At 40.8% G+C, this 19,909-nt stretch overlaps 1 protein-coding gene across 3 annotated transcripts; it reads right to left on the bottom strand.

Moving 5' to 3' along the window:
- Nucleotides 1–1,066: 1,066 nt before the first annotated feature.
- Nucleotides 1,067–19,815, bottom strand: nabp1a (nucleic acid binding protein 1a). Of its 3 annotated transcripts, none has more exons than XM_052029740.1 (6): nucleotides 19,087–19,815; nucleotides 18,607–18,745; nucleotides 12,674–12,745; nucleotides 10,155–10,239; nucleotides 9,950–10,016; nucleotides 1,067–3,233 (listed from the first exon to the last, which is right to left on the bottom strand). In XM_052029740.1, exons 1-6 carry the CDS (start codon nucleotides 19,175–19,177, stop codon nucleotides 3,205–3,207), a joined length of 483 nt encoding a protein of 160 aa, XP_051885700.1. In that variant the 5' UTR covers nucleotides 19,178–19,815; the 3' UTR covers nucleotides 1,067–3,204. The 3 variants fall into 3 exon arrangements, with proteins under 3 accessions (XP_051885700.1, XP_051885698.1, XP_051885699.1); XM_052029738.1 differs by lacking the exon at nucleotides 1,067–3,233 and adding an exon at nucleotides 4,940–7,222; XM_052029739.1 differs by lacking the exons at nucleotides 1,067–3,233; nucleotides 9,950–10,016 and adding an exon at nucleotides 4,940–7,222.
- Between the last annotated feature and the right edge of the window lie 94 nt (nucleotides 19,816–19,909).

The following is a 19,909-nucleotide window of genomic DNA, read 5'->3' as shown; positions in this document are numbered from 1 at the left end:
GCATCAGTGATGATTACTGGCATTTAGAAACAGAACCATGGCATGAATCCAATGTAAATTCCTTTGAAAGTCCTAAAACAGTCAAGGGTATTAAGGTGTGTCCATGCAAAATAGATAGTGGCATCTATATGTAATGTGAGGCGATGCATTTTGAGAGGAGGAAGGGCCAGGATTTACACAATGGATCCCGGGAGAGACCTTGCTATAAATGTCCAAGGCTGTAATGCTGGTAGATAAGGTGGTTAAGAAGACATATGAGATTCTTGCCTCCATTAGCCAGGGCATAAAATAGAAGGATAGGTGGATCATGGTACAGCTTTATAAAATGTTATATAGGCCATATCTGGGGCACTATGTACAGCTCTGGGTGCCGCACTGTAGGAAGGATGTGGTGACCCAGGTAGACAAAGTGGTGAAGAAGCTGTATTGCATGCTTGCCTTAATTGGACGGGGCATTGAGTACAAGAGTTAGGAGTTGCAGGATGTTGGTGAGACCACACCTGGAATATTGTGGGCAGTTCTGGTCACCATACTAAAGAAAGTGATTAAGCTACAGGGAGTGCAGAAGAGATTCACAAGGATGTTGCTGGGACTGTAGGGCTTGAGTTATGAGGAGAGAATGGATAGGCTGGGACTATTTTCCCTTGAGACCAAGGGGTGACCTTATAGAGGTCTGTAAAATCTGAGGGGTATAGACAAGTTAAATAGCCGCAGTCTTTTTCCCAGGGTAGGGGAGTCGAAAACTAGAGGCCATATGTTTAAGGTGAGATGGGAAAGATTTAAAGGGGACCTGAAGGGCAAGTCTTTTGCACAGAGGGTGGTGGGTATATGGAACAAGCTGCCAGAGGAAGTGGTGGAGGTGGGTACAATTACAACATTTAAAAGACATTTGAACAGGTTCGTGGATAGGAAAGGATTAGGGGGATGAGGGCCAAATGCAGGCAAATGGGACTGGCTCAGGAAGGTACCTTGGTCGGCATGGACGAGTTGAGCCGAAAGCCTGCTTCCGCGCTGTATGACTCTGTAATCAGACAACTTTATTTGTACTTGGAGAACACGATTTACTTTTATTGATCGAAAGCATAAGGGTTTCAGTGAATTAAAGTCTATATGTCTGCAAACTCGAACTCTGCGGAAGAAAATATTTCAGATACGAAATACTGTGGATGGTGGAATTTCAAAAACCTAAAAAAAATACATAAAAACAGAACGGTGGAAATACCCGTCCGGGGGCATCTGTGGAGAAACATTTCGGATTGCTGATCCTTCATCAGAACTGGGGAAAGGCGAGGGACCTTAACGATGGCTGAAAGTTTTGAAGAAAGGTTTCCAGTTCTGATGAACAGTCTTCAGCCCGAAACGTGAGCATTGTACCTCTTTCCACAGAGTGCCTGACTTTATCTCCCAGGTTTCCCACATCCATGGCACTTTATTTGGCAGCAGCCCCTGGTTAACCTGGGGAGAGTGGAATGTTAAGTGCAAAACTTTTGGATGCCATTGGTATCAATACACCGGGGACTGATAATATAAGCAATGTTTCTGGCCCTGGCGGCAGCAACTGTTCCCAGCAGAAAACGTTTTGTTTTAATACGTTTCTTGTCCTGCGCATTATCACTGTTTAAGAACTCTTGTATGCAGCTGTCAAGTCTTGAATTGAGACGGAATGAGTCAGTTGCAATGCAAAGTATTTGGCGGCTTGCTGCCCTCCAGCGATGTGTAACAAATCAACAGCATCGCCCAGACTGTACTCAATCCGCACTCCTTTCATTTTAGGGGAAAGCAGCCCCGCCTCGAATTCTCCATGAATTAATCACGCCGGGAGAAATGTCGTATTTCATTTAACGGACTCTCTTATCCCATGGGAAGTTATTAGGAGAGTCCCAAGGACCCCAACGGGGAAAACGGTTACGTTTGACTCCTACCTAGAAAGGTTAATGCGGTGCGCGGGGTTAAGCTTGTTACTTGCGCCGATGTGAAGCCCATATTGTGTGTGTAGTGCAAAATTCGGTTCCATCCAAAGTACTTCCTTGAATATTGAGCCCTTCAAGTAAAAACGCCCGAGGGGCTTGCCACCATGGAGAGCTGGGTAGCAGTCAGAAAAAAAGCTTTATCGTATAGACAAGTATGGTGTCAAACAAAATGAGTTTGAGAGAGTGGCAGAGAGGGGGAAGGATGGGTCGGGAGGATCAGGCGCTGACCTCTCAATTAGATCCTTTGCACTGTAATTTTACGTCCCTTTCTTAACTCCATGTCCTATAACCTTTACCTGATTAACAAAAACACTTGGAAATAGATCCCAATGAATCCTCTTCCATTGGTGAAGCGATTATTACCCTCAAAATAAGATGTTATTTCAAAACTGGCCTGTCCTGTCAAATCAGAGCTAATTATCCAGCCCCTTAGAAGTTAGTTCATTGAAGTCATTAGATTAACATATCGCCAATGAAAGCGACGTCATGCATGAACAAAGGACTAGAAGAAAAATAGAGATCCCCTCTCTCATTGGTTTAGAATGACTCCTAGGGTACGTACAGATTTCTTCATACACTTGCAGTCCATTGGTTTAATCTTAGCAAGACTGGATATATGGCCTGTACAGACTACATAAATTATATCAACATGCCTTACCCCCTTCCTCATTACAGCCTCCACCAGGCAACTCTACACTCCTCCAAATCTGATCTATTATGCATCTCTGAATGCGGGAAACCGGCCTCCGGCTACCTCACTCCTGGGTTGTGGAATATGCTCCGCACCCACACCTCACCACGTCACACCTCTCCCTTTGATGTGTGCCCTTTCCTGTGATACTGTGCCTTTTCCTTATGTGTCCCTTTTCCTGTGATACTGTGCCTTTTCCTGTGATATTATAATCTACCCCACCACCTCCTTCAGCCGTATTTTGGCTCATAGCATCGCGGGACAATCTATCACAAAGATGCTCCAGTAATGCAAGTGTGCGTGTGTATAAAGATCCAGTTTCTGACAGAATAACATGTTAGTTGTTGTGGACTGTAAAAATATTGCCACTATAAAGGAGCATGAACCGGCAATAAAATCATCAGCCTTGAGTTCAGCTTGTCACATCTTGAACACCAGGTTGAAAAGTTGTACTCTACTTTAAGAATGATGAAGCAGCGTGCCTGCCGATCCATCAAACATATTTTGGATGAACTGTGCCTCGTGTTTAAGGAATAACGGTCTCTATAGCAATTTCTTAATAGCACGTCCAACTGTAAAGAAGAAAAACACAGGTTAAATATTCCAGAAGGAAACACAAGGCGACAGTAAACAGTTTGTATGCTGGACAAGCAGTGAGATGCACGGCACATGCAGTGTGGCTCCTGTATTCAGTGCATTACTGTAGCTGCAACGTTATTTACAGGAATTGCCACACCTGGACCACAAGGTAACTTCCGCAATTGCCTTGTCGGGGGAAACTAATGAAAGCTGAGAAACAATAGCCTGCCATTAGCCTGAGCCAGTTGTCATCTTTCGGTGTGAAGACTGCCCCGCATCCATGTACTATTATTAAGGACATTTCCAGCATTTACTAGTTATGTTTGAAATTGACATCTTTTTTAAATAAAAAAAAATAAGAGCTGCTATTCTGTGTCTGATAACTTGGTCAGATAATTGTTGGGAGAAATTCCTGCATTAATTTATCTGCAAAGTTGCTGCATACATTGTGCACAGAGGCTGGAGAAGGGAGAGTCACTTACACATCCACAAATCACTTGGGGATTTCATTGTTGTGGGGGGGGGGAGAAGAGAAGGCAGGGGTAAAGCAAAGATGGGCTGGCAAAGAAAACTTACATCATGTGTTCATGTATCCTTTCAAGGTCACTTTCTCCGAGTGCATTCCTTTCCCCATTAATAGCCCAACACCAAAAGGTTCTAGAGAAACAAAGGACTGCAGATGCTGGAACTTAGATGAAAAACACGAGGATCCTGACCTGAAATGTTGATCACCTGCTTTTCTCCACAGCTGCTGCCTGGCCTGCTGAGTTCCTCCAGTACTAAAAAGGTTCTTATGCAAACTAAAAACCTAAAGTGTGCAAAAAGGGTTTTCATTTCTTGTAGAAGACAGGGAGTTGAACGTTTAAATTTATACTCTGGGCAGTAGAGTCTTCACTGTTTTAAATATTTAAGTATTTTCCCCTAATTCACTGCATCATCCAGCACACCCTACCTCACTCTCTGCCTTCCCCCTTCCCAGGTTATTAGATACCACAGTACACCAATGGATCTATCAATGAAAAGTATTCATAAGATCAAGTACAGAAACAAAATGCAATCAGTCTTCAATCTTTTTCAAAACGCACGATGGAAATATCATGCCAGAGGGCAGCAGTTCTGGTAGCTACAGCCATCAGCTGCTGTAATGGGTTCCAAGGGTGAACGAAAGCACTCAGCCATCTAATAGATGACAAAAACTTAGTTTGGGTATGAAAATCAACTTAAACAGTACAGGCCCTTCTGCCCATGATGTTGTGCTGACGTTTTATCCTGCTCTAAGATCCACCTAACCCTTCCCTCCCAAATAGCCCTCCACTTCTCTACCATTCATATGATCATTAGATTCAGGAGCATTCAAATAGAGTTCAGCAGTTTGTGGCGAGAGCCCCACTGCACTCATTCATGTTTTTACTGCTCTGTTACATCAAGAATATGAATAAGCGAAGTGTTCCAAATGACTCTTCAGCTTAAGCAACATTTTGAGGATTGCCTGTTCAGTTGTACATGGCATAGTAATTAACATTTATCTTGTAGCATTTAAGCCAATGATTTGTACAAATGATTTTGCTAATTCCTAGGAAAAGCATCTCCAAGGTACACAACAGTAAACTTTGCCTGTTGCCCCAGTGAGATGCAAGGACTTGGCCTTGGCACCCATTCAAATGGAGAGCAGGTTTCAGCCATGACAAGAATGCTCTCAGCAGATTGACTGTGGAATGAAGGGTAATTTAGAGGGGCAAATCCTAATTTGTTACTGCACAAAGAACCAAGCTGCTGCTGGCATTGCCAAATAATGTACATGGAGAAGTCACTTGAGTGAGGCACCAAATATAATGCTGTCAGGTAGAAATAGAAAAACAAATTTATCTCCCCATGTTCCTACAGAAGCTAATTTGATAACTCCAAACCGACTGATCACAATTCAGGTACTTGGACTGGTTTCTTTAAAACTAACTTTGGCATAATATAGATATTAAGAATGAGGCAGGTACCAAAATTTAAATCTATGTCTATCTGCCAGGCAGTTAAGTTTTTTTTTGATACTTGGGGTTTGAATTTTCATTCCTGGTTAGTTTAAACAGTTTATGGCAAATATTCATATTGCTCTATTTGCAGTACTTAGTGGACTAAAATCACTAAATTTAAGCTAAATTGAGCCAAATAAAGCTAGATCCATTATTCCAATTTCAACCTCACTAGTTTTTCCATGTTCCACAGAAGCTGATTTATTCCAGCATTGCAATAGTCTTTCACTGTTCTAGATTTATTATTTGATACTAATCTGAGGTAAGAGTTTGCACATCATAATAGGCACTTCTGGGTTAATTAAAAAAAACAAGCAAACTATTTGTACTTTGTGTTGTCTGTGTACCTTTGCAGAGGTAGGTATATTTTAGTTTCAGCTCCTTCTTGGTGGTGTTCCTCAGCCAATGAAATATCTTTGGACTGTAGTCACAGTTGTGTTGTGGGCAAATAGAGCTGAGGTGCATTCAAACTTTCAGACAATGAAAACAATGGTCAACTGAAATGCTGGACAGAACGCTACAAAGACAAGTATGCTACTCTCCAATTGGTGCTCTACATTCAGTGGAGACAGGAGCTTCAGTTTAACTGAAAGACAACAGCTCTCAGAGGAGCTTTCAGTACAGTAGTACTGATAGTGTTAGCTTGCAAAGATGCAGAGCAGGGTTTGAACACCATTCACATTCAAATGAATCAGAACAGTTTTTTTTCCAAACAAAAAAATCTTTGAACTTTAAGGGGTAAAGCACAAGTTACCTCGACTACTTTTTCTGCTTTGTATACAGAGATTGGCACTTGTATATAAACACATACATCTGACTTGTGTAATACCACTTACACACATCAGGCAGTAACATTTATTGCACAAGTATGTTTAAATGTCCTTGATGTATGCAGAGCCAAAATGTCAGCCTGTATTGGTGTGTATACATTTATTGCAGCCAAGTGGTGCACTGCTTTTGTTCAGAACTCCAGCTGATTGTTTTTAAAGAGCACTGATATTTTCACTTCATTACCCCAAGCCCTGGTACATTAGGGGCTTATGTTATGGGACAGTGGCAGATTTGAGCCATATTGTGCTTGTGTGGACATTTCTCAATGTATTTTACAGGCTGTTCAATTAAGCCTGGCAGGATGCACCTTCCAATCATCATGCATTCTGTTGGCACAAGTCATTGCTTAGACAAGTTCAGGGTCATTCACTTCCTCCAAGGGATACAAGTTGCATCATATTGCCACACTGGCAATGGCGTCTAGATTAAACCCAAACTCTTCAATCTGTACAGTTCATTGCCAATAAACTTTCCACTGTCACCTGCCAATGCCATAGCAACCTGAAGGAATAAATCTTTTGTATAAATTTAGTACTTGTTCAAGATTCAATCCATCAATACTGCTGATCACAGTATAGGTGACATAATACCCTTCACTGCACACTATCGTAATTTAATTGCATTTTATTGATATTTTAAACCTAAAATTAACTTTTTCCCCCTGCTGCTCTCAACACAAGCACCTCTACTTTGGCAACTCATTTCCAGACCACGAAGGTATGAAGTCCTGTGCAGCTCCAATACTGCAAGACACTTCAATAGTTAAAGAGTCAGATGTTCTGCAGTTCAAACCCCCACCTCAAACGATGGAGAGTTAAAACAAACACACAAACAAGTTATATAAAAAAATAAAAGTGCATCAAGTGGGTTCAAGTAGGGTGCAGAAGTGAACAAGGTTGTATATACATATGGCACAGGTCATCTTTTAAATGCTCTGCGTGGGTCTCTTCCATTGCTAACAGTGGCGACAGCTGTAGATCCTTGAGCTAGAGTCATCTGTGGCTGAGCTATTGGTCCCCGTCCATTGTTTCTTCCACCACCTGCAAAGTTAGGATTCTGTTGCTGCTGGTGGCTATTGCTTGATGGGGGATGTCCCCCCAGCAATGGCGCACTTTGTGGGCCATTCCCTAAACAAAAATGATTGAAACCTTTGACATTAATGTTTTTCTATATCAAGCAAAATACTGTAGATTAAACCATTCAAGTCACATTAAGATTTACAAGCTTTAAGTAAAAACTATAAAATGCACATTGCATTCAGCTTGGTCACAAGCCATACCAATTAATTCTTAAAATGAAATGCAAATCATTTACGACCAGTTTAACATTAAGTTAGGAAGCAACAGCAAGAAAGTGTTCACTCATTTGAGTAGCTAACCACATTTAACCGAATGAAATGTGGTATAAAACTAACATTACACAGTTTAAAACCATAGGTGAATAAATTACCTGCCATAGCTCACCCGCTTCAAGTTAAACAAATTGGTGAGCAGGAAACCCAAGATGCAAGGATTTTCCAAAAGGGGCCAGTGATTCACTAGCAATAATATGGCACAGAATCTGAATATTGGTTTGGTGGTGAGCAATGCTTTACAAAACATGGTAAAAGTATGAGGGGTCCCTAAGTACAACCATACATTCAATTGTTCTGCGTGGCCAATACTGTCAGTTTGAATCAAGTAAATTTACAGACGTTTCTACTTGAGTTTAACAGAGACCCAGTCCTAGGACTTGGTTTGCCTCCCAACTCCCATTTAAGAGAAATTGCCACATTTTTGCTCACCACACCCCCCCCCCCCCCACCACCTTCTGCAACAGGAAAACTAAAGATTGCTCAATTCTGCTTGCTTTGGCATTTTCAAAAATGATCAACCTTGCTATTTTCATCAAGGATCATTTGCTCAACTCCTTCAAAATAGTCAAAAAACATTTACTGAAATGCTAGGTTAGTCTTCAATCTACTGAGCAGTGAATTCTGACCAGACTCCAAGATTCAAGTGGGTGGAACCAGTCTGAAGCCTCAAAATAATCAGTCGACATTACCATGCAACAAAAATTGTGGTAGAATTTCCAGTTATTCCTGCTGTGATTTTGGTGGAAGCCAAAGAAATTATTTGCCTTTGGGCCTTCTGCAAGGTTTACAATAGGAGCCTGGAACAACTCTGCAGCTCTATCATTCAAAATTTAACTGAGTTCTGGAGGCAGAGTGCAAAGTGGAAACAGGAATGAGATTTTAAAGATATGCATTTTATACAGTGGCTTTGTCAATGTCCCAAAGGACTCTACAACTAATCAAATACTTGTGTTGTAATGTAGGAAATGGCACCAATTTATAGGTACAGGAACATGCATCAAATTTCCACACCATGATTTGGCAACAATGTCATTCTTGCTTATTATGTCACAGGAAGGCATTTAACCCATTGGGCCTGTACCAGCTCACAGCAGAGCAATCCTCAGTCTCCTTCCCCTTCATTTCCCCACAGCCTTGCAGTTTATTCCCAACACCCCTTTGATTCTTGCGCCACCTACATTAAGGGATAATTTATAGTCAGTAATTAACATACAAGCACACCTTTGAGATGTAGGAGCAAATTAGAGCACATCCAGCAGAAACCCACACAATCACAGGGAAAACATGCAAACTCCACAGAAACTGTACTCAGGGTCAGGTTTGATGCTAGGTCCCATGAGCTGTGAGATGACAGCACTAAATGTTGTGCTGCCATGCCATCTTTCACTCAGCCTATCCTCTCTGATTACATGACAGCTTGAGTAAAATCAGTTACCAACACACTGGAGCAAAGCAGCCATAACTACTCTGATCCCTCTACCCTCAAAAGAACCTATTAGCACAGAATGCTATTTGACCATTCTTTGACAAGGTTGCCCAATTAAACCTATGCTTTGTAAAATTTAGTCTTCAAAGAGCTCTAAACAATTCCTACAGATCCTAACAATCCTCAGTGCTCCAAATCATAATCATTTAATGAAGTTTCTCATCTACACTAATTCTTCAGCCAATTGCTAATTACTCCAGCTATTTGCCAGATGCACACTCTTTAGTAACGGCACCAATTCTGAAGACCCCTCTTTAACCTTCTCAGCTGCAAGGATAACCACCCTGGCATCTTCGATTTCTCTCCATAATTGAATTTCCCCATCCCCAGCAACTTCCAAGTGTTCCCTTGATGGCCTTCTTCAGGTGTGATGGCACGAACTGTGGACAGCACTCCAGCTGAGGTCTGGCATAGTTTTTGTAATGAACATGCTCTATGCTTTACCACTACATCCAACGCATTACTCTCATCAACTCTCCAATACAAAGAATTCCATTTAGTCAGATAAAATTTGCCTTAAAACATTTTTTGGCTGATCCCATATTTCTGTGAGGAGTAATTTTGGCCTGGATGTGTCTTTAGTAGTTTTGTTTTCTCCAGTACTAAAGATTTATTTGGCATGTTCTTGCACCCACAGCAGGGTTTATGAAGTTTTGTACTGCCACCCAGCACTATCTTCAGGATCTGAGTTAGGACAGATGAAGTATTTAAGCTGAGAATGTCTAATCATTAAAACTGAATCATACTGGTCTCAATTCAGAAAGCCCTTTCCTGACAGCTCAATATTGACAGTGAACAAAATAGGTATTATAGTTAAGCAGAAGATGGAATAATTTGTTAGAAAAAGCCACGTTAAAAAAGCACACTTTGTTTAGCCCAGGTGTATCTTTTGGGCAAACAAAATAATTCAATGCAAATGACCAGTTTTCCTGTATAAACTCTCATACAGTGAACAGTTACCAAATGGAATTGCAAGCACAAGGGAAACAAGATTGATCTGCATTACCAGCTTACCTGTTTGCATTTGTCCATTTGTAGCCAGCTGACTAGGAGGAGAATTGTTTCTATGTTCACTTTGTGCCTTGATAAAACAGTTAAATATCAAATGATAGAACCACATGTCAATGAGGAATAAAACCTCCATAGCAAAATAAATTGAATTAAACAAGTTAAGATCATGGCAATATGACATGCTATCAGCTGTCCCAACAACACTTACAACTTTGTTTGTTTGGTTCATCTGGTTGAGGTAATCTGGATTTGGTTCACTAAAGTTGGGTACTTCTGAATATACCATACAAAACCTAACAGCAAAGAGAAAATATTAAAATGTTAAACACTGCTCATTTGAACACCTTTAACATTTATTGCATAAAGAATTAGGGAAGTGCAAGGAATCGCAAAGCCATTACCACCACTCCAGAGCCCTATCTGGAATAACAAAAGCAGCTAATTGTCAACTCCATGCTCAGGTTAGACATACTCTCACTAATATAGCTAGGTATACACAACCCTCCCTGCCATTGAGGATATCTTCAAGAGGCAGTGTGCCTCAGGGCAGCAGCATCCATCATTAAGGACCCTCACCACCCAGGACATGCCCTCTTCATGTTACTACCATCAGGGAGGAAGTACAGGAGCCTGAAGACCTACACTCAACGTTCCAGGAACACCTTTCTCTCCATTGGATTTCTGAATGGTCCATGAAAACTACCTCATTTTTCCTCTTTTGCACTATTTTTAAGTTATTTTTGTGTCTTTATGTTTTGCACTGTAATGCAGCCACAAAGCAAATTTTACAACATATGTCAGTGATAATAAACCTGATTCAGGTACATTTAACTTGCACACTGCTGTCCACTTCTCATTTGCTCCCCTAGTACCATGACTAGTTCTTCTTGCCTCACTCCATACAGAATAGCAAGTTTGTTCCACAACTGTTACATGCAAATAGAAATGCCTGTTTCATAACAAAGTGATATTAAATGCAGAAGCATAACATTAAAATGTTTCATTTTATATCAAGGCCATAAAAAAGTTCTCCAACTACCAAAACTTGTTTCACAGAAGAAAAAGTGGACGAGATGAAATCATATTCCCAATGAAAGTCAAATTCCATTATTTATCAGTCAAGCTCTTGGTTGCTTCCAAAGAACTTTCAGCCTGTAATGTTATCTCGTCACCACCTGGGGGCAGGGTAAGCAAGTGTATAGGTGATGTATTACATAGGTCCACCAGCAGATGATGCACTTTAAAAAAAAGTCTCAGTGACATTTGGAATTTGAAGTCACAAATGAAGACAAAATTAGAATTAATGTCAGGAATCAGAGTCTGTGCCCACTGCTTTTTCAAAAAAAAAAATGACCTAGAGTTGGTCAGGAAAACCACAATTCCAAAATTTCCAGATGACAAAATCCTGGTAGTATGAGCTGCAGGGAAGATGGTGATTAATTGCAGCAGAATAATAAACAGGCTGGTGAAGTGAGCAGTTCATGGCAGGCGAAGTTAGTACAGAGAAATGTGAGCTGATGCATTTTGGTAGGAAGGATGACGAGAAGCCCTATGCTCCCTATCTATAGAAGGATGCTCTATTAAAAGGGGTGCAGGACAGAAGGACCTAGGGTATAGGTGCACAAATCATTGGAGGTGGCAAGGCCAGTTGATAGAGTGGTTTAAAGCACCATACGTGACTCTGGGCTTTATCAAGAGGTAAAGAGTACAAATGCAGGGAAGTCGCATTGAACCTTTATAAAACTATCGTTCAGCCTCAACTGGAGTATTATGTCCAATTCTCGTCACATAACTAAAGGAAATGACATGAAGTTATTGGAGGAAATCCAGTAGTGATTAATAAGAATGATCTGAGATGACAGACTACAGTTACAAGGGCAGAATAGGGAGGCAGGGACTTCCCAAAGGATGAGGGGAAATCTGAGAAGAATGTAATATGATAAGGAACCTGCACAGAGTGGATAGTGGGAGACTGTTCCTTTTGGTGGAGCTGTAGGGGAACTAGAGGTCACAGATATAAAAGGAGGATAGAAGTGCGACTGGGATCTGGAATGCTCTGTCTACGGATTTGATGGGAGACAGGCTCTGTGGCGGCTTCAAGAGGGAATGGGCAAGATACATGGCATGTCATATCCAAGGAAGAAAAAACCGCAAGGCCACAGAGAAGGCCTAGGGGGTGGAACTAGTAAGTTGTCCTGACAAAGAGCAAGCATGGGCTGAATGGCCTCCTTCCATGCTGAAATTATTGTTATTCTGCACTTTGTGCTTCCCTGGGATGATAAAGGTACACATTCAAACTCCTGCTTGTGGCTGATGTATTAATAGATCTCTATTCATTGCCTGGAACACTTAACTTTAAATCTCACAGGAAATGAACTAGTGATCAAGCTCATTTCCTTCTGTAAAAAAGAAAAATCACAGCAACCTTCATCAGCAGGAGGGCTGTGGGCACAGATGCACTGAAACATCCCTTAAAGTATCATTTTCTTATCCCAGTTTTTTTTTCCTTCTTTTGTGAATGACACCATATCTATTAGGATATGACCTCACAGGAACTAGATATCTTCTGACATTTTGCCCAAGTGGTTATTATGCAGGTCATAATTAGGCTATTAAACTGGAGTACGTCACAAGGTTGATACTGTTCACATTATTCTCAAGGGTGCACCGGAGTAGTGCTCCTGAAACCATTTCCCTGGGAGTTCCACGTTGTGTCATCATACTTACTCTCCAATTTTTTGAAGATCGCCTCCTCTCCCTGTATATAGCGTCAGGCAATTTTTCCACATTGAAGCATAACTGCAAAAGGTCATGGAGCAGGTCAATGAATTAATTACATGATTCTGCATTCAATAAAGCAATTGATGTTTCTTATGAAAATGTGTGTGGTCCAAGTACAGAAGTTGTACTGGGAGAAAAGATACCTCATTTTGACTACTGGTTGTAATGCACCAAAACTAGTACCAAAACGAGGCATTTTTACCTTTCTGTACATTAGTTATATAACCACGCTGTTACCTTATGCTGCCACATGATGGCAGGATAATCTAGTCCAACGATTCTAAGCAACCAATGCCACCTCACATAACAGGCCTGGTCTTGCACTCAAAAATTTCCTTCAGAATACAACTTGCCACATAATTGCCACACTCAGATTCATTTTTAACTTGGTATTTTCTGTTTGTGGGGGCAGCAAGCCTAAACCTCACTAAGTACAGGCGATAGTTAACAGCAACATCTACTTTTTAACTCAAGTAGCCTTTGGCTTTCACACCATGGCTAAGCAGTACATTATTCATGTGGAGGCAATTTAAATCAAGACACACGCACCCTTTATCATGGATTCTCTAGCCGTACAGAATAGAGTCCTTATTTTGAAATATTCTCAAGTCAGCCTACCTATTTAACACAATTTAAAGATTTGATTCCCATTTTCAAACCTACATGCAAGTTTACAAGCCTGTTCAAGCACCTTAAACATTTTAGTCTTTTGAACAGTGCTCCCTATGAAGCAATACAAATTTGAGCAAAACACAGGAGAGATTTAAAAAAAAACCCATTTCCAATGACTTACTGAAGGGACCACTGAAAACTACCATGGGCAGTCAATATGTTAACATACAGATCGAGAGAAGGATGCAAGTGCTGGCAACAGGGAACATAATTTTTGATATTCAGTGTGGTAAAGAACAGATTAGGACATCTTGTTCCTGGAAACATAGAACATAAAACACAAATAAGCAAATGAGACAGATTAAAGGAAATGGATAAACATTTAAGGGAAAAAAGATACAGGAACAGGTCAAGGTTTAGAATAAACAAGTTCTGGTTAAGGAAATTGCCATAACTTAGTTTGGGCCACATGCCATGTTGCAATTTCTACAAAATCTCTCCTTATACTTCTCCTTTAGAAAGTACGTAGAGAACAGTCCCAAAGCATCCTTCAGCAATTGAGTCACTAGGCAATTCAATCAAGGGTCGGAATCAAGTCCCATCTTGTCATCCAATTATGGCACACACCTTCTAAGTTTGAAGTTCCAAGCAAATCTCATCACATGTTAAAAAAAAAGATATCAAAATGAAGCAGCTTGCTTTCCCCTTTTAATTCTGCAGTTTTAGTCATTCAGTCAAACTGGAGAAGTTATTGCCACTTCATTTCAGGAGAGTTAAGAATTTTTTTTGTACTATATATGGTAGTCTCGCTCCGTGCCAGAATTAGAGTAAACTGCCAAATAGTTAAACTGCTTGATTTAGAACTCAATGCCAGACCATATTGGGAACAAATGACGCAAATTAGATTCATACCCAAGGATTGTTAAATGCAACAAAATTAGGTCATTGTAGCACTGTGGTTATATTAGTGGACTAGTATCCAGGAGGCCAGGACTGGTGATCCACAGAAGTTCAAACTCCACCATGGCAGCCAGGTCACAAGAAAAATACTAACATCAGTAATAGTTAACACAAATCCCCTGGATTGATGCAAACACCTGAGGTTTATGCATAAACTTCAGGGAAGCCTGGCATCCTTTGCTGCCCAACCCATCTGAGACCCAGAGCCCCTGTAATGGGGTTAATTCTTATGATTTAGCAAGCCACTCAACTCAAGGAAAATTAACCAATCTGCCGGCTTTGCCATGAACTCCTGCACCCTAGGAATAAACAAAAACGTTAAGAGTCCAATACAAACTGCAAATCGTGTACTAATCAGCCACGTTGGCTCTCTTTGCGCACATGACCTTAAATCTCATCACCCACTGAGTTCTTCCCAGATCTCCTCCTCCCCCCCCCCCCATTAATCTATCCACAATTAGGCCATAGACTTTAATAGATATACCAAAACTAACAGTTCAAATCAACGATAATCACCTCATTGACTACTTATAGTGGAATTTCACTTTAGGATAAACATGGTGCCTGGCATTGAGTTCTAAATCAATTAGATTCTCTCCAACCCACCCCCCACATGCATCGCTGCAAGTAAGGAATATCAATTTCCATTGACAACCGGTAAAATTAAACTGCACGTCAAAAGAAAATCAATCATGTGGGATTTAAGTGAGAGAAACAAAAGTATTCTTCATCCATTTTATCGCATGTAGAAACCAGAAAGCAAAGCTGCTAAAAGTGCATTAATGTGTCAAATTGCAAAGCAGCAAGAGGAAACAATGTGACTTGCAATACATGAAGTAAACCACACTCTCAACAAGTGACGTCAGAAAGAATTATTTCCTGCTTCTCCCACTTAGCTTCATAGTGAGACTGGCTTCCCCTTCATTCAGGCCAAGAGTGGAAAAAACAATTCTATTCACCATTCTGCAGATTGGATATAGGAAAACATTTGAACCGGCAAGCTTTCAGAGGACAATTACTGACGAGGAAGCCCCTTTCCTGAGGAATCTGAAGTAAACAGTAAATATATTGGCACTAGAACAGTGGAACTAGTTGATAGCTCCAATTTCTGACCGACTGATGTGCCTTATTCATGATAGTGAAGGATAAACCTCCATTCACAAGAAACAGGCCACACAATCAAAAATGTTACTGACATACATAAAACAAGGGCAGACACAGGTCCATCAGCTTATCCTGCCTAACCATGATGCTTTGTATCACAGTAAAAACTTCCTATCTGAAAGTCATGTGATTTGAGTAGCAAAGTAGTGAAGGGCAAGGAAGGAGAATTAACAGTCAGCAATGTTGTTCAAATGGCAGTCTCTGGAACAATACACCAGTGATCCCACCATCATTTCCAAAAAGCTATTTCTACAAAAAAAACAAACGACTGAACTAAACATTCTATTTAGAAAGCTCTCTCAGAATTGATGACTGCTGCCTTCCTATCTTTATGCAAATAGCTCAAATTCATCCGCCAATATTTTGTGCTAGAAAGGCATGCTGTTATGAAACCAGTCAGGACAGGTATCCTGACAAATCAGTCTTAAACGTGCATTCAACTTTAAGAGGCAACAAACTTAACTTGCAAGTCAACACATCCAGTGTTGAAAATAAACCAGAGTGCAGATGAACTTCTGAAAATTTTTCTGCACTTTCATGTAGCAGCAGAATATCCAACTATATATTCAGATCCTAGTTTGGATATTTGTAACAGATTCATTGGAAAATTTATCCCAATAGAACGAAACAGATTTATATTTCAGCATCTACTCATTCAGGACAGGTTTTCAGGTTCTTCAGTTTGCTTAAACAATAAACCATAGTAATAAATGTTGAAGTACCATAAATCACAGAAATCCCTGTGTCCAGAGGATGAACAATACAGCACAGTCTCCTCCACTCAACCATGGATGGTCCTATTTGAAAGAAATGCTTAATTGGACATTTTCAAAATTAGATTTGCTTTGAGTTATAGGAATAGTTGATTCAGTAGTTAAGTGTATATTATTTCATTTCTAGATCCTGGGCTTGAATTGAAATCAATGGTCCACTGAAAGTCTCCTCTTCACTACAAATGTGAAATGAGTTTGTATTCTCAACACAACTATCAACAATCTAGCAGTTCTATAAGCTGACAAAGTAAGTTACATGAAGGTGAACACAGGAGCTTTAATCAGTTTAAGCACAATTCTGAATATCCACCATTCTAACTCCAGATGCACGTTTTTCTTTCATGCAGGAAGATTTGCAGGAAATTTGAACAGAAAGAGGAGAAAGTCAGGAAATGAGAGCAGGCACAAATATTACAGGAACCAGAAGGCAAGATTTATTTTAGAAGGTGAGGAGGAGCTCAAGAATTCAGAATGTAGACTGTCTAGATAGGGTAAAGAAAGAAACAAGTAGATCAGTTACAGGAGAAGGTATATGCTGACATACAAGGACTGATGAGGCCAGATAAAAATTGGATGGCTTCCATCTAGGCAAGAGAAGTTCTAGTCCATCGAAGATTGATACATGGACAGACATCAGTATGAAGACTAAGGGTCCAAATTCTGCTAGAAAAATAATGGGCAAGGCACACTGATGATGTGCACTTGACTAACAAAGTCAAGCTCAGGTGCACCACAATTCTCTTTGACATGCCTTGCTATTCCATTCAATTCCAGTCTACCAGCCTGCATTACAGCAAGAACTTGCTGCAGGCAGTTTGAGTTGGTACATACCAACCAAAAAAAAACATTCAATGATAACATACGGCTAACATCTCAGACACAAATAAGTGACACACAAGTTCCATTACATTGTAAGTTTTAACATAGCAACTTTAAAGACTATAAATCTCTACTTCTGTCAAATTTGATACATTCATTTCCAATTAAATCCAATTGGTTATTTGTTACCCACAAAACTGCAGATGCCCCTTTGCACATGCTCACTGGACAAGTTCTGCACTATTCCGTTCCATAGTTGAAGAAGATCCGTAGATGTCCCATACCAGCAAGATTTGGGCCACTAAGTCAGAGATTCATGGGGAGGTAAAGTTATATCGGCTTACACTTAGAGCCCATTTCTAATATATGCAGGTACCAAAGACACCATAAATAGGGGTCTTACAGCACACTTAGAGGCGATCACACAATGGTAAGTGAGAAATAGCAATCATTATCTGGGATGTATTAAGGATAGGCTGGTGATTGGCAATTAGACGACACAAGTCACACCTCAGATACTAGAGCAGGAGTTAAACCAAAGGAATTCAGTGAACTGGTGCAGTGTTCATGGAGGTAGATGGTGTATTCCAAAATTTTTTATGGAATGTGAATATCTTGAGCAATGCAAGAATTTATTATTCAATCTCAATAGCAATGGTGCTGAGTTACCTCCTTGAAACACTGGCAAAGGTACTCCCAGTACAGTTTGGTAGAGCATTCAAGGATTTACTTCCAGTGACAATGAAGGAATAACAATGCATTTCCATGTCAAGATGGTGTGCAACATGGACAGAATTCAAGGGGAAAAAAGTTTGGATGAGCAATTGGAAGCCAATATGAATTTGAAAAGATCTTACAGGCTACTACTGTTCAGCACTTCAGATGTCTCAGCAATATCATTCAGTGGTTAACTGAACAATTGAACCAAGTTGACTAAACTCACCCCACTGACCAAAGTACAAATCACCTTCAAGATCAGGAGTCAGGGGCATTTCTGTTCATTAACGTACAAATGAATGCCTATGCTGAGACAGTCAGTCTGCGAACACTCACATGATCCTCGTAATCAGTTGTAGAAAGCGGATCAGGGTAACAAAACAGGTCGACAGAGCCCAGCTGTATGCTATCAGCAACCTCACCTCTAAATTTAAGTATTACCAGTAATTTAAATAAGACGGTAGAAGTGAGTGATCAGGTGGCCAAATTCCAACCGTTTCCAAAACCATTTTCTTTAGATTTAAAAAAAACATGAAGGCCATTCTAACCATGAATTTTGCATGAATCCTGTCACTCAGATGTGATTTCTCAACCTGACACCTCACCCCATTCCACACCGATGAGCCAACAGCACCTTTATTAAGCAGGGCAGGATTTATCAATGATGTGATTGCCATTTTAAAAATTGCACTTTTTGAGTTCCCCCAAGGTTACTATTGCGATTTACCCTCCCAGTATACGACTGGGTTTTTTTTTGTAATTCACATCCTAACGAAATTGGCTAGCTGATATTACTCAGGTTCACGTTATGTCAGCGGACCATATTCGACGTACCCTCTTGTCAAGCGAATGATATCCCCGGGCTGTATTAGACCTCCAACCTCATCCCAAACTGAAATAGTGATGCTGCCAGTTTTATCGGCTACTTTGCACGACCTCACTTCATGTCCATCTTTAGTTTTGGTAACTCGACCTGCACAGAGTGAATAAAAACAAACTATAATTAGTTCCAGCAGCGCACATTGATAAATCTGCAGAGAAGTGGATACACTTAACTGCACCAGAAGTAAAACTCACAATTAAAGAAAATTGAAGGTGTCGCTTTCACAAGAAGCTGACCTGCGCCTCACTAGCACTATAAAAAAGGGCTTTTAAACTGCCTTGGGTCACTTCCAAGTGACTTAAAAAAAACCTCCATGACCATGGTGCTTTGGGTCTTTAAAGAAACTTTCATTATATTATTTGATTGTCATTATTCAAAACGATTAAAATAACTTACTCTTGTTTCAGGGCTGGAGCCCCTACCTAACTTACCTATTTCCAGAACAATAAAGACGACATTTAAATTTTTCATTCCTGGCTTAATGTCTTTTACAAATGCGTATGTGTCGTTGGCCATGCTCATGGTGCTTGGGAGAATTTTCGGACGGGTACCGCAAAACAAAGCATCACTCGGGAGAGGGAAGAGAAAGCGAGCGCGGGCGCCCGGCAAGCTGGCCGAAGCCCCGGCTCGCTGAGCAGCAGAGGCGGCGGCGGCGGCTGCTGCTGCTGCTGCTGCTACCGCTACCGCCTCGCTTCTCCCAGCAAAGGGAGAAACAAAACTTCCGCAGATTAAAAGTCCCCTTTGGTGACACTTCCACTTAATGTTCCCCCCTTGACTCTCAACCCAGTGAGTTCCGAAAAAAAAAATTCAAAGTCAGAGATTTGTATTTTCAAAAGCGAACACTAAACCTCTCGCTGCTTTTTTTCTTCCCCCATTAACTCCCACGCTAAGGTTTTTTTTTGTTGCAGTGATGAAGCAAACTCTCGCCCACAAATATAGGGGTGTATTATACACTTCAAACTCTCTTCTCCGTACTGTCAGCAACTTATTTTTAATTAACTGGTTAACGTGGGATAAGTCCCCGTGGTCAGAATTAGAATCGGGGGGTTATTGAGTGCCCGGCTCCTGCTGTCTACTGCCTACTGCCTTTAAAAAAATCTGCCTACTGATCCTCCGTACCCTACCCGTCCCCGCTCACACAAAAGCCCACACTACGCAAACATGCGCTCCCCACGCTTTTTATAGCCCCCTGCGCCCATTTGCGGCTGTCGTGCAACGTGCTCCACACTCCCCCCCCCCTCCCCCCCGCCCACC

The sequence above is a fragment of the Pristis pectinata genome, chromosome 1 (genome assembly GCF_009764475.1).
Source record: "Pristis pectinata isolate sPriPec2 chromosome 1, sPriPec2.1.pri, whole genome shotgun sequence".
Classification (NCBI taxonomy): Eukaryota; Metazoa; Chordata; class Chondrichthyes; order Rhinopristiformes; family Pristidae; genus Pristis; species Pristis pectinata.
The sequence above is the reverse complement of the archived record's forward strand: the minus strand, read 5'-3'. Positions and strand labels throughout refer to the sequence as shown.